We start from the raw sequence: 15728 nt of genomic DNA, 5'->3' as shown, positions 1-15728 counted from the left end.
ACCCTGCCCGCTATAGTTGTGCTCCTTTCTCCTTCCCAAAGAGCACAGATCACATCAAATCTGCTTTCAGTTTAAGTCTGCTGAAACGTGCTTAAGGAAAACCTTGTCTCATATATACAATGTAATTATTTTTCCCATCCCAAAATGCAAAGACTTTCTTAAAAGATCACTTCTTTTATGAAGTGATCTCCCCAGGAAAAATCATGAGAAGGTGTGTGTTCTTGTAACGTTTGCCCATATGGCTCTCACAGCACTCACAGCCCACATAGCACAGTAATCTCTCCCCTGAGCTTCCTAAAAGCAGAAGCCATCTCCACGGGGGCCTGGAGAGGGGGATGCTTCTTAAAGCATAGGCCCTGCCTTATCTATGATGACCAGACCCAAATACAGCATCCAAAACACACAACAAACGTTTCATGTGAAGTGCTAGGCTGAGGTCCTTTGATATTTAATGTGGGCAGAAAATTGTTCACTTTTACCTGAAATAATGGAAGAAGATAATCATCCTTGGACTTAAACTCATTGATCCTAAGAGATAAAATTCTCCTTGAGTCATCACTAATAGAGGTGTTCAGATGGGAGATATTGAAACAGAAATTTGGGCCAGTGCAAGAGAGGGAGGTAGATCCTCTGGGAATGTTTGCGCTTCCCATTTTCCAAATCCGGTTACCCTTGGGCTGTGTCTTTGATGTTAATGTAGCTAAACCCCCAGTGAGACTGTCAGAATTTTATCCGAGGAAAACAGACACAGAACGCTGGGTTCTCTGATTGCTGGCCTCCTTAATCGGGAAGAAATTCACAAAAGGCCATTCAGTGAAACCCGGCTATAAAGCTGTTGCTATTGTTCTTTTCCAGGATGGTATCCTACATATCCATCCCCACATCAGCAGAACCTCCCACAGTGCATCCCTCCTCAAACTACTATATTTTTTGTAAATAATTTATTTATTTACTCATTTATTTTTGTCTGTGTTGGATCTTCGTTCCTGCGTGCAGGCTTTCTCTAGTTGTGGCGAGCCGGGGCTACTTTTTCGTTGCAGTGCACGGGCTTCTCATTGCAGTGGCTTATCTTGTTGCAGAGCACGGGCTCTAGGCGCACAGGCTTCAGTAGCTGTGGCATGCGGGCTCAGTAGTTGTGGCTCATGGGCTCAGTAGTTGTGGCTCATGAGCTCTAGAGCACAGGCTCAGTAGTTGTGGCGCACGGGCTTAGTTGCTCTGTGGCATGTGTGATCTTCCCAGACCAGGGTTCGAACCCATGTCCCCTGCATTGGCAGGCGGATTCTTAACCACAGCACCACCAGGGAAGCCCCTCAAACTACTACATTTTTATTGGGTTACATTAACATCTGATATTCAAAGGATCTCATTTTTGCTTGGAGGAAGAGAAGTAATAACTGTGCTTTAAAAATGCATTCAGGCCGCATCATGCTTGTTTTTCCTGGCTTATTCAGGAAGGCAGTAAGTCAGGGGCCATCACATTAATAGAGGATTTTACATGCACGGTGTGTGCCCGTGCCTGAGATATCTTGTCTCCACACATTTACAAGCCTCCTATCATCCACTGCTGCAGTCTGAGAGTGAAGGTCAACCACGGGGTGTCCTGGGGCCCAGGTAGACGGCAAAACAGAGGGCACAGCAGCATCAGATGCAATGAGCCTTTCCTTCCCAGGGGGGAATTATGAGATTCCTTCCCTTAGGCCTGTCTTAGCTCTGCTGCTAAAACAAAATACCACAGATGGCGGGGCAGGAGGCTTAAACAACAGACATTTACTTCTGACAGCTCTGGAGGCTGAAGTCAGAGACCAGGGTGCTAGCATGGCTGGGGTGTGGTGAGAGCCCTCTTTCAGATTTCTGGGCTACAGACAGCCACCTTCTCACTCTATCCTCACATGTTGGAGAGAGAGCTCCGTTCTCTTCTTACAAGGACATGAATCCCATCATGGGGGCCCCACCCTCATGACCTCATCTAACCATAATCACCTCCCAAAGGCCCCACCTCCAAACACCATCCCATTGGGGGTTAGAACGTCAACATGAATTTTGAGGGGATGCAAACATTCAGGCTATACCAAGACCACTGAAGTATTCCTTCCGAAGACTGATCAAAATAAATGAACTCATTTACATTTCTTAACATCAGTGATCTAATGATCTCACATGACAGAGAGGCACAACTTGATTCCTGAGCCTACATCCAGGCCAACTCAAAACCTCCCTGGGAAGAAATCAGGGCATGACCCAACGTGCATTAAGCCTGTGATGCCACGGTCAGAATGGCCTGTGACACCACGCTGCTCCCATGGAAACCCAGATAGACCTTGGCTGGTGCGCTCACCCCTGTGAGAATGTAATGCAGTCCCTTATTCTCTCAACCAAGATAACGGGCAAAATTAGTATGCTGTGCCAATAGAAGCCTTTGTGTTTCTTTTTATAAGAATACACACACCTTAAATTTCTGTTCCTTTGAAAAGGAAAGCCTAGACAACAGATACCCATTTACCTTAGCCGACTGCCTAAGAGCCCTGGCCTCGAGCCCCAAGGCTCATCTGCTAAAAGCAGGCCTTTGCTGCTCTGGCCCCCCAAGCTCTGGCCCCATGGGGCTGAGCGGTGGCACCGGAATGTCACCTTGGTGGACAGGCCTCGCCTGCACAGGCTGCCGAACCCCCTCTTGACGGCCCCGAGCTCTGAGCTTTCTCAAGGCAGCCCCACCAGCACCCCTCTGGTCCTACCCCAACCTCACGGCACAAAGGTCCTCACACAGGTCTGTTTCACGGCTGATCTAAGTCCCTGCTTTTCTCCACCTAGAGATTCAGAAACTCAGGAGATGGTCTGTGCAGAGTAGATGTGCTTTGCTGGGACAAGCTTCCCGGCCAGGCTTACTGCAGACCCAGGGGAGAGAGGCAGGCTGACAGCCACTGACAATCTAGCCAAGCCCAACAAGCAGTTTCAGGAGCCCTCAGTTTATTTACAAAGTAGAGATGAATTAACCTTTTACATAGAGCATCCAGGATGTCTCTGCTGGACTCAGAGCCAACTCAGGAAATGCCTCTCCATCCCTGGGACCTTGTGCTGGGCAGGGTCACCCCTCCAGTCCAGACACCCCAGTACTCCCCCCCCCCACCATTCAGCCTTTGGGACGTGCTGGAGGAGGTCCCAGCCTCCTCCTCAGAGCCTCCCTGCCTCCTACGTGTGGCTACCTGTGCCCTGGCACACTCTGGGCCCTAAAGAGAAATGTAACCCTTCTCCATCTAAACCACCCGAAACTGGTTTTTATTAAGATTCCTACTCTTTTTAACCATTTTGTCATTTCCAGTGGCTTCATCACCTCCTTCCCTGGGCATTTTTGCAACCTCAGAGGATGGGGCTCAGGCGCTGGGAACAGGGTCTGACAGTAAGCGATAGTAAGTCCCATTATAAGGTGTGATTCCAGATTTTCTACTTACAGATCATCATAACACTGCTTTGGGGCCCTGTCCTCAGGTTGAAATACCTGAGTATAAAAATATCTCTTTCTGTATGTGTCTCAACCTCTCTCTCTCTCTCTCTCTCTCTCTGCCATGTGCAACATCTTGGGGAAAACTTGTGTTTGTTTAAATAGCTTACTTATAAACAACAAAACCTTACTATGGATGTATTCATTAATGAGGTAAAAGCCTGTACAATACTGGTTTTCTAATACCTTTGTGAAAAAAGAAAAGCCCGCAGTCCATGCTGTGTTTTTTAAAAAATTTTGCCAAAGGATAAAGCTCCAATGCATGACTGAGGAGAGGACACGGGGTCAGCAGTTCTTATCGGCAAGATATCAACTGTATGCATGTCAGCATCCCCTCCACTGACCAGATACAAAACTCCTCTCATTTTATTTTAATTATGTTCCTGTTGGAAGGAGAAAAAAGTCTATTCACATAGATTACAAAAAACGAAAACTGAATAAAAGCATACCATTCATTAAAGATGTCTGGGAAACGTAAGAATAGATATAGATATATAGATTAGATAGATACAGATATAGATATAGATATATAACCTCACGGTAGATATTTCTATTTCTATTTCTCATCCATGTTTCCAGTTCTCTCCTTCCAGGCACATGCCCCATTGAAGTCAGACATGGCCATGTGACTTGCTTCGCCAATTAAATATGAACAGAAATGACATCTGTCACCTCCAAGTAGAAGCACTCAGAGGCAGTTTGTCATTCTCCCCTGCTCTCTTCCCCTTCTAGGGCAGACACTGAGGTTGCATATTGGATGGCCCGAGTGTGGGAGATTGCAAACATTGCCCCAATTTCTCCCCTTCCCTGAACCCACAAGCCCCTGCTGTGTACTTTTGAGGGCTCCTGACTCTGATTCTGGGCTCAGCCAGACTGAGTGTCATCACATCTCTCCATCTGCTATCAAGAAACTAAAAGGACCTCTAAAGAAAAGCAAGTAAGACCATTAAACAATAGAAATGAGCAAATAAAATTGTACAGGTGAGTCTCTATTTTGATTATTGCAATCACATTTCAGGTCTTAAGCTTAGTATTTTTTCAACATTCTAAGTTAACAAATTACTATGATTAATTAACATAACAGCAAGGAATTTATTGTTCAGTAAAGTGTGAGGACTTCAAATTCTCTGTAAAGATGGTATTAAGGAAAGCCAAAAACATCTATTACATCCTAGTTCACTGTAATGTGCTATAAAGACCAACAATTTAATTTTTGATTTGTGTGATGGTTTAGTGATTTTTTTAGTGGTCCTCGTTGTAATAGTAACCTATACTGTCTAGCAAATCAATAAACCAAATAAAAATGCTCTTTCACCTTGGGAGTTTAGTTCCAATTTCTTACCTCTGCAAGCTGACACAAAGTTGGTGGTATTCAAGAGTTACAATAAAATGTGTGTGTGTGTGTGTGCATGCACTCACTTGCACACATGTGCATAGGGGACATGTAAAGAAAAGCAATTATGTATACCATTATACCACATTCAATGCTCATCATGGCTGTTTTCCAAAAGTATCCAACAGGCATTACCCAAAGATGTGCAAAACAGAAAAAGTGAGCCTAGTGTCTGCATGGCCTTTCCAGATAAGTAGCAAGGACCAAGAACTCAGCTTAGAAACCATGAGAAAAGAAGAGCCACAACCTCTTAGAAGCTAGACTTCAGTGGTACCATTTCTAGATACCAAAAATAAACCAGGAAATTATTTATTTACATATATATACAGATATAAAGAGACATATGTATATTTCAGTGCTGACTACATATTCCAAATAGAATCTTCAAGAAAGAGGCCACATAATTCTGAAGACATTTGAAAAGGTGAGAACAGCATGAAATCAGGGTTTCCATTCTCCAGATTATAGAGAATATCATGATATCAGCCCTGAGGTCACTCACAAACACAGTAACCCTACTTTCCTCCTCCCAGGAGCAGAAATCAAAACAACATTTCCTTTTAAAAGTAACATAATGATTATACACAGAGCGCAAGGAACTAATTTCTATCCATCGGTCAATTCACTGGAGAACATCTGAGTCGAGCCACATAAACCAACAGAAAACGCTGACATCACATTTAATCACACAGCAGCGTCAACTTTACGCATACTAATTCTTAATTATGATGCGCATATAGACGGAGACCCAATTCGATATGCAGAACAAGGTGCGAGCAGGTGAGCCCAGCGCCCTGCGCCTGGGAAGCCCACTCTCCTACCTGAGATGAGTGAGACGGTGTCTTTCTCCCATGAGACGACAGTGATGTACGCCTCCACCGAGGAGGGGATAATGCACTTGAAGACCGCAACATTGCCTCTCATGGTTTTCTGGTCCTCCACACGGACTGTATAGGGCTCCCGTAAAACTGGAAGGCAAGAAGAGGACCCCGGTAACACACACAGGCTCATTCCCAGAGGATCCCATCTGAATATACACATTGTATCTTACACGTATCAACTGCATCAAATATATTCATTGGAAAAAAATTTTTAAGAAACCTACATGTCATGTCTTAAAGACTTTCATCCTGTTAACAATAAACTACACTAAGAACTAAAAAGCATGAGTATATCTAAAAGCAGTTAATCTACTCTCTAAACACATCTGGACATGGGAAGTAGTTTCTTAAACAGAAGTTATGATGATGGGAAACTTCCCTCCATGTCCTCTGAGGACCAAGGAAAAAATTTCAGACTATCAAGGAAAAGAATTTAAAAATCAAGAAAGGCAACCTCTCCTGGGAATCCTCGAAACTATGTGACTATTAAAACTCTTCATAAGTAATTTTTATGACAGTTGCAAAGCAGTTTTGGAAAGAATCATTCTGCTTCCTATTACTTAGGGTAGCATGCTGATTAAGGGAGCCTGCCCAGACATTCCCAACAGTAGGAGTAGCCCAGAAAGTGCCCAGAGGGGACTTCCACAAACTAGATGTCTAGGCTACAGGCAAGGGATGCACAGATCCAGTGCCCACCCTGCAAGCCGAATTGCCTGGGTTCAAATCCAGGCTCTACCACTTTACAGTGAGCAAGTTCTCTTGCCACCCATATAATGGGGATTTTGATAAAAAATATCTACCAAGTAAGTCAATTTTGATGATTCAATCAGTTAATGTGGCTAAAGCACCCAGAACCATGCCTGCCATGAACAGTTTGGATAAAGCTACTTGGATCCACACCATCTCCTGGTGTGGGGAAGACCTCTGCTTCCAGGATAAGGAGACGTGGGTGTGTCTAATCCAGGTTATGCCTCCCTCCAGCTCTATAAATATGGGCGAAAGACTTATTTCTCCAGTTTTATTTCCTCAAATTTGAAATGAGGGGGTTGGGATAGGAAGATTCAAGGTCTGAATTCTGTAAATCTATGATTTTTCTCATATATCCACAGAGACAACTTACCAGCTAATTAGCTCTCTGAAAGTTTTAGTCATTTATTGGACAAACATGTGTCAAGAAAACTGGCCATGAAATTAATTTCAAAAGAAATTAATATACCAAGAGATATAAGAATGAGTTTCTAAAGGGAAATCTCCTAACAGGCAGACATAAATAATGCTTTAGAAGAAGCATTTTTCAGATCAGTGTTAGCTCTGTGACATGCTAAGTAGCTAAGTATCAGAGTATATCATTATTAAGAGTATTGATAAGAGGATGGCCCCCATTAAATATTTTTAAATATTACTATATAATAGTTTCCCAACTTGGAGAATTTTTTCATTCCTATCCCAAACCAGAGAGACTTTCAGAAGTTTAGGAATCGTTTGAGACCCTCATTCCTGTGCTCTTTGTGCAATATGATGTGATGGTCCAGGTGGCAGTTCCACATCTGCAGGAGGTCCACTGGGCAATCACTGAGCGAACTCAAGAAACATCACTGTTACACACAGAGGGGGAAACTGACTTTGTACAGAAAAACACCTCGATAAATAGCTCTTTTGAGGGAGTGGAGGTCTACAGTCATAAATTGGAAAGAGGCAACAAAGAGACAGATGAATTAATCAAACTCTTCAATGAATGAGAATTTGGTCCTAGTGGGAGAGTAGAAGACAGAAAATAGGAAAAGGAGCAGCGACGAGAAGAGAATAGGGGACTGGACAACATGGTGAAGGCCAACAGAAAGAGCTCACTATCACAGGGATGGGGTCACCTAAGCAGGTGTCTGAGTCCAATTTAAGTTTGTGTTTGCTGATGTTTGTTTCTAAGCTATAAAGTCACTCCATCTCCCCAAACCTTCAGTAAACAAATGGCAAACAAAGGGTGGGGGAATTTTTAATGGAAATCAAGGAAAGGAGCCAAGTTCTACATCTCAGACAGGAAAGGGCGGGGATAAGAGAAAGTGCCTACAGAGAACGGGAGGTGGGCAAGAGGCTTACCACCAGCAAGTTGCTTGCTAATGCACTGTGGTGCTGCTAGCCTGGGGCAGAGACAGGCTCCACCACACTCCACTGTGTACCCACTCCACCCATACCTCTGCCCAGGCCTCCACTGGATGTAGGGTGCCAGTGTTCGCTGGATGGGGCAAGGAGGAAGAGGCTGCGAAAGGCTCAGGGCACCAGGGATCAGAGGGGAAGCAGTGGCCATTGGGTGGGGTTAGGGAAGTGAAGGCCCAATGGGGCTTGGGGCACCCAGAGCCTGAGGAAAGGGTGGCTGGGAACCCACCCCAGGGGGTGGCATGAGACAGGACCCTCCAAGAGCTGAGAAACCAAGCCCCCAGAGCATGTTCCATTCTCCCATCACACTTCACTCACAAAACACAAATGGAAAGATAGAAGCATTAGTATTTCAAGATGGCAGCAGGAGAGCTTGAAGCCTGAGCGCAGGGCCCTCAGCCTTGTGTCACCACACTGGCCCCATCCCATGAAGTCAGCCCTGATCCCAATCTGCCTATGCAGCCATCAGAGGAAGTGGGAAGATGGGATGGAGAAAGTTTGGAGAACTGGGCATTGCCAAGGAAGGCAGGTCCTTTCCTGATAGGTTGGATTCAGATTGCTCCTAACCCCCTTGACCCTATGTCTGAAGTAATAAAACATAAACAAATGCCCCAGGGTTGGATGCCTGAGGAACACCAGAAGACTCTGGGCAGGTAGGAGGGCTTTATGCCCGATGTCCATCCTTTTGGGGAAATGGTTATCTGAGGCACAATGAAACCTTAAGGCACAACATCACTTTTATAGAAACTGTGGGGGGGTGTGCTCTTTTATTTTGTAGTTGATTACTTAACTTGGGAGATGCTTTAAATATTCAGTTACATCTTGAACACACCCTCATGTCAAGGACTGCTCAGGGACTAAGGAGATCCTCACATTTTATGGAATAATTAACTGAAGAAAGAAAGGAAATTCACATGGCAGAACACCTGGAAGAAAACAGGCAAAGAGTGAAGTGCACGGTCCTGAAAATGACTGAAGGTAACAGGAGTTCAGGGAAGGAAGGAATCTGGGGGCCTTGAGCTGACCCTGAAGGACCAGAAGGACTGAGGAGGCAGAGAGGAAACAGCAAGAGGAGCAAAGGTGGAAGTGAGCACAAAATATTCCAGAGACTGAGACACTGGCCCAGTGTTGTTTAGCTAAACCAGCCTCCAGACCACAGCCACTGTGAACAGCCAGCAACAGGCTCACGGAGGCCTCTGTTTCCTTCATCTGAGGATGGAAATAACATGTACTTCACACGGTTGTGCAGGTAACATAGAGGATGTCTCTAGAGGACTTGGCACGATGTCTAGCACGTAACCTGTCTGAGTCTCTCTCTGACTGTTGGCCGGAGAAGCCTATCTGAGCTACCTTGAGCTGAAGACACTACAAGCTCTGGAACCTGCAAGAGGGCCTTGGGAAGGGTACCGCAGCCTGTGTCCCTTTGATTCTGGCTTCATCCTTCTCTTTCCCCACAGAGAGGCTTCCTCTGCTTTTCTGGGCCACATGGAAGATGGAAGGTGTCTGGCCCACAGTTCCCAAAATCTCTCTCTCAAGATTTCAGTTTCAATTTCAGAGGACACAGGAACTGATAGACTAGCTTGGTTAACTGCCCTCCATCAGTTCAATCACCTGTGACCAGGGATTCAAGACCATTTTGTATTATGTGGATGCAAGAGACAATTAAGGGGGTTAATGTGGCCTGGGCAGAGAGGTATAGAGATGCCCACCATATGTGCAGCTATTATTAGTTACTGTTATTATATGAACATCAAGACAACTCTAATAGGTCAGACACGTGCTACCACTGGCTTTTTCTTAAACCAACTTTATAAGATATAATTGACATTCAATAAACTGCACATATTTACTGATGTTTTAACAGATGTACATACCCATGAAGTCACCACCATAACCAAGATAAAAATAGATCCATCCTCCAAAAGTTGACTTATTCTCCTATGGAGTCCCTCCTTCCCATCCTCTTTACAGGCAACCATGGATGTGCTTTCCATCATTATAGATTAGTCTGTATGTTTTAGAGTTTATATAAATAGGATCCTATAAGACATATATACTTATCTGGCTTCTTCTATTCAGTATAACTATTTTCAGATGCCACCCTGCTATTGTCTTATCAATAATCCATTCCTTTTCATCCCCTTGTGTGGATAAGTAACAATGTATCCATTTATCTGATGATGGACTTCTTTCACTCACTTCTGGCCATTACAAATAAAGCTGCTATGAACATTCATGTAAAACTCTCTGTGTGGACATATGCTTTGGGTAAGTACCTAAGTATAGAATGGATGGAATATATGGTAGGTGTTTGTCTTTTCAAGAAACTAACTGTCCAAAGAGGCTGTACCATTTACATTCCCACCGGAAGTGTAGGAGAGTCCCAGGTGCTACATATTCTCACTAACACTTGGTCGGTCATGGTTTCTAATTTTAAATGTGCAGAGGAATCTATATCATTGTGGTTCTAATTTTCATTTCCTTCAAGATTAATGATGCTAAGCATCTTTCATGTGCTCACTAGTCATTGCATATCTTTTTTGTTACTCTACCTCTCCAAATTGCTAACCCATTTTTAAAATAGGGGTGTTTGTTTTCTTATGATTAAGTATTTAGATTTCATTATATTTCTGGATACAAGCCCTTTAACAGATATATGACTTGGAAGTATTTTCTCCCAGGCAGTGGCTTGCCTTTCTATGCTCCTAACAGTATCTTTAAATGAGCAGAAGTTTTAATCTTGAGAAAATTCAATATAACAACTTGTTTTATATGGATTTAACTTTTGGTGTCACATCTAAGAAATTTTTAAATAACTCAAGGTTGCAAAAATTTTCCCCTATATTTTCTTTAAAGGTTTATTGATTTGTATTTAGATCTATAATCCATTTTGAGTTAATTTTGTATACAGTGCAAAGTGTGGACTGAAGCGTTTTTGTTTTTTTGCACATGGATAGAAACTTTTTCCAGCATCACTTGTTAAAATAACTTTCTTTTTTCACTCAATTCCCTTTGCACCTTTGTCAAATTTCAGGTGTCCATGTATGTATGGATCAATTTCTGGATTCTATTACTTATGTTTATAATACTTATCTTTATAATAAGTCTTAAAGTCAAATAGCATTAACCCTCTTAAATTATTATTTTTCAGAGTTCTTTTGGCTATTCTTGGTACTTTGTATTTCAATATAAATTTTAGAATCAACTAATTAATTCCTATTTGTTAAAAAAAAGGCTGCTGGGTTTTCACTGGGATTGTATTGAATCTATAGATCATTTGGGGGAGAACTGACATCTTAACAATACCATATCCTCCAACTCATAAAATACTATTTCTCTTCTTTATTTCTCTCAGAAATGTTTTGTAATTTTCAGTGGAAGTGTCTTCCACATTTTGGGTCAGACATATCCCTAAGTATTTCTTGTTTTTTGATGCTATTATAAACAGTATTTAAAGTTGTGTGTGTGTGTGTGTGTGTGTGTGTTGATCTTGTATACCACCATTTTGATAAACTCACTTATTAGTTCCAGTAGTTTTTTTTTTTTTGTAGAGGCCATCAGATTTTTTTTAAATTGATGATTGGAATCTACAAATAAAAACAGATGAATTTTTTACCATCAGGATGTCTTTTACTTATTTTTCTTGCCATGTTGCATTGGCTGCAACCTCCAGTACAATGTTGAATAGAAGTGGTGAAAGCACACATCTTTGCAGTCTTCATATTTGGGGGAAAGCACTTAATCATTCACGACTAAGTATAATGTTAGCTGTAGTAGGATTTTTTTAGTTTTTTTAATTAAATTTCTCTTCTACTCCTAGTTTTCTGAGAGTTTTTATTATAATAGGATGTTGTATTTTGTCAATGATTTTCTGAAATGATCACATGGTCTTTAATATGTTAATGTGGTGAACTGCCTTGATTAATTTTCAAATGTGAAAGCTACCTTGCATTCTGGAGATAAGCTCTTTTTATATGTTGTTGTATTATCCTTTTTATATGTTGTTGGATTCAATTTGCTAAAATTTTGTTTAGAAATTTTACACATATATTCATGAGAAATATTTGCCTTTTTTTGATTTAGTATCGTGGTAATGCTGATCTCCTAAAATAACTTGGGAAGTAGTCTTTCCTCTTCAACTTTCTGGGAGAATTTGTGTAGAATTTTTATTATTTCTTCCTCAAATATTTGGTAGAATAAAGAGTGTATCTATTTGAGCCTGGAATTTCATTGTAGGAAATTTTTCTATTACAAATTCAAATTCTTTAATAGATATGGAGCTATTCAGCTATCTCTTCTTGAATGAGCTTTGACATTTTATCTCTTTCAAAGACTTTCTCATTTTATCTAAGTTATTTGATTTATTGACAGCCCCATGTTCTTAATATTCTATTATAATTTAAATATCTGTATAATTTTGACTACTATAGAATATTGATGATTATATATATATATTGATTATATCTGTAGAATAGTAATGTAACCTCTCTCATTCTTGACATTGATAATCTGTCTTCTTTTTTATTTTCCTCTTCAGTCTGGCCAGCTTACCAATTTTATTGATGTTTTTCAAAGAAACAACTTTTGGCTTCAGAGATTTCCACTCTAATCTTTATTATTTCCTTTTTGCTTATATTGATTTTAATTTGCTCTTTTTTCTGAGTTAAGACCACTTGAGATCTCTATTTGAGACCATTTTTCATTCCCAATGTAAGTTTTTAGAACTATAAATTTCCCCCCCTAAGCATTGCTTTAGTGGCATTCCCAAAATTATTAGATGTTGTACTTTCATTTTTATTCAGCTCAAAATATTTGCTCATTTACCTTCTGTTTTTTCTTTGACACAGATTATTTAGAAGTGTGCTATTTGGTATCCAAATATTTGGGGATTTCCCAGAGATCTTATTGTTAGTGATTCTAGTTTAATTCTATTGTAGTCAAAGAACATACTTTATATGACTTATTTTTTTAAATTCGTCTGACACTTGTTTCATTCATAATATGATTTATTTTAGTAAATATATGTGTTTTCTTGAAGAGAATATGTATTGTGCTATCACTGGATGGAATGTTCTGTATTTGAATGTCAATTAGTTCAAGTTGGTTAACAATGCCATTCAAGTATTCTTTATTCTTGCTCATTTTCTGTCTATTTCTGGCAGTTATTAAGAGAGGGGTATTGAAATCTCTAACTATAAGTTTTGATTTGTCTGTTTCTTCTTGCAGTTCTATCAGATTTTACTTCATGTATTTTAAAGTTCTCTTATAGGTGCATAAAATTTATAATAGTCATACCCTCTTAATTAATTGAACTTTTTTTTACAAAATGACCTTCTTTAGGCCTTGTAATATTCTTTGCTCTGAAATATACTTTGTTTCATATTGACATAGTTACTCCAGCTTTCTTCTGATATTTTCTTTTAATTAGACTGATTAGATTGATGATTTGATTTTTGTCTGTGTGCTGTTGTTGATTCAGATAAAGGGTAAATTTTGTCTCTGCTACTTGATCTTGGCCATAAGCAGAAGCCCCAGTCAAATGTTATTAAGCACAGTTCACTAAGGAGGAAACAATCACTAGAAATGTTTTGACTTGACCAAGGTCATATAGCTGATTACCGTTTGCTAAGTAGAAATACGGCATGGGCAGGGCAGTACTGCTTCAAGGGATCCATGTGCATTTCACTCCTTAGAACAAAAAGGGCAAGAAAGTATTTTATGTGAAGGAGAACTAGGATTGCTAATTAAGGAGACAAGATGGACCTAAGTCCAGACCTAAGTCAAAGTTACTGAAAACTGTTAAGGATAAGAATTCCCTGTACTTACAAAGGAGAGACGATGAAGCCATTTACCTAATGGATTATTCCAGGAAAATTCCAATGCCAATCTAGAGACACACAGACATTTCAGATGACCTGATATACAGGAGGATACCCCTGAGTCAGTGCTCATTCCACTCAAACTTGCACTACAGCCATCACTGGGTAACATACACATCCCTCACCTGCCCTTCTGAACAGCCATCCAGTTTTGTACTAGCATCTACATAAAAATGATGAAACCAGATTTTCCAGCATCCAATAAATAATCTAAAAGACTACTACAACTCTAATGTGTTCCTATTAAGAAATACAATTAAATGAGAAAGGTAATTTCATTGGGGCAACATGACTATCCATCTTGTAAGTTCAAACTGACAGAGCAATCATGTGTATGCTGGGCCTTAGATGTCAAGAATAACAGCACACAGATAGAAATCACATACCTCAGTGGAAGGGATGGGGGGTAGCACAGATGCCAGACAAGATGATGGAACTTCCATCCCTTTAAAACCTACATGGTCATGCAAAGACAATCAATTCTATGACAAATTTAGAAAATAGCAGTTAAAACAGAAGTAAGCATTTAATTCTTTTATCTGACAGGAAACCCAAGACAGAAATAGCAGATTAATACAGACAAGTATACCTGTTTGAAGTTCCAGGTTTTGCTATAAGTGGTACTTTGTAGTTTATAAAGATGTTTTTATGACACACCATTAAACTTGTTAGCCTGCCAGGTAAAAGGCATTCGCGATGTCTCTCTGTCAGGTTTAGAAGTTCCTATACAAATTTCACTGGCTTCATTTTAATTATTCGGGGTATCAACTTTTCATATCGCTTGATTAAAGCCAATCTTTTTCTTCCTTTCTTAAAGGCATTTTTGTGAATGTCTTGAAATTCATGAGCATGTCAGGGAGATCAAAATATAGCTGGGAAATGACTAGCTAGCAGAATGAGTCACAGTCTAATGTTTGATTGCTTACATCAAAGAGATCACATGCAGGAATTCAGAAACATTTCATAGTTTGCTCGTGTTGTGATGTCTTCAAACGGCACCTCCACACTTGCTGCAGAAATTATTACAAAGTTCCCCCAGCTACCTGGTGTATACATCAATAATCAAAGTCACATTCTCTTTTCCTAGTCACTCCATTATGTCAGTTTACCATAGGATTTGAAAGCCTAGGCTTAAAAACATAATAAAAACACTGTTTTCTAACTGGTGTCTAACTGTGTGTATGTTTTGGGGGGCTTTATTAAATCTATAGAATGACACTATATGTCCTGTATGTACAACTTTTGATGTCTGTGAACCTCAGGCTGTATTCCTGGTTTGGCTTGTATCAATGGCAATTAAAATACAGTATGATGTTAAAAGGAACATAACCAATTCATGGTTTATTTACTGACAACATTCCAGCAACATGTGACACAGTCAAAAATGTTAAAAGAGCCCTTTTTATTTCACAAGGAATAGAAGAATATTAGACTGATGCTATTTTACTGACGATAAACATTGATGCTATGGTTTATTCCAGTTAAATTCCTCGTCCTCTGTTCTCCCTTTTTCTTCCCCACTCCCCATGCTGCCTGCCTCTGGGACAGAGTCGGGTGAGGAGGAGTGAAGAGGGAGACAAGAAACAAACACAATGAGCTGGACGCACTGAAAGTGTCAGTCACTGTATCAACTGGTCAAAAGACAGTAAGTCCGGGATATAGTTTAGACCTTACTAACTTGATATCACTAATTTCAAGTTTTAGTTCCAGCAACGTAAGGCACTCCAAAATCCAGTCCAAAGATGCTCTGACATCTCAAAGCAGCCATCAGTATCACACTGAACGGATGATAGGGTTTTCATTGATTCTCAGCTGATGGTTGTTTCTCTCTCCCCAGTTTTTTACAATATACTCAGCAAATGTCATAGTGCCTGGGACAGAGGCCAACTCTCCATTGTAAACTTTAACCCAACTTTATTTGTCCATTGTCT

General features: G+C 40.6%; 1 protein-coding gene across 1 annotated transcript in view; it reads right to left on the bottom strand.

The window, feature by feature from the left end:
• DSCAM (DS cell adhesion molecule) overlaps positions 1-15728 on the bottom strand; it is a 753140-nt gene that overhangs the window by 609610 nt on the left and 127802 nt on the right. Inside the window, exon 4 of the mRNA XM_060098767.1 lies at positions 5708-5854. Coding sequence (XP_059954750.1) covers positions 5708-5854 — 147 coding nt within the window. The remainder of the gene's footprint in view (positions 1-5707; positions 5855-15728) is intronic.

The sequence above is a fragment of the Mesoplodon densirostris genome, chromosome 5 (assembly GCF_025265405.1).
Source record: "Mesoplodon densirostris isolate mMesDen1 chromosome 5, mMesDen1 primary haplotype, whole genome shotgun sequence".
NCBI classification, from domain to species: domain Eukaryota; kingdom Metazoa; phylum Chordata; class Mammalia; order Artiodactyla; family Ziphiidae; genus Mesoplodon; species Mesoplodon densirostris.
Note: the sequence above shows the minus strand (reverse complement) of the source record. Positions and strands in the feature narration are given on the sequence as shown.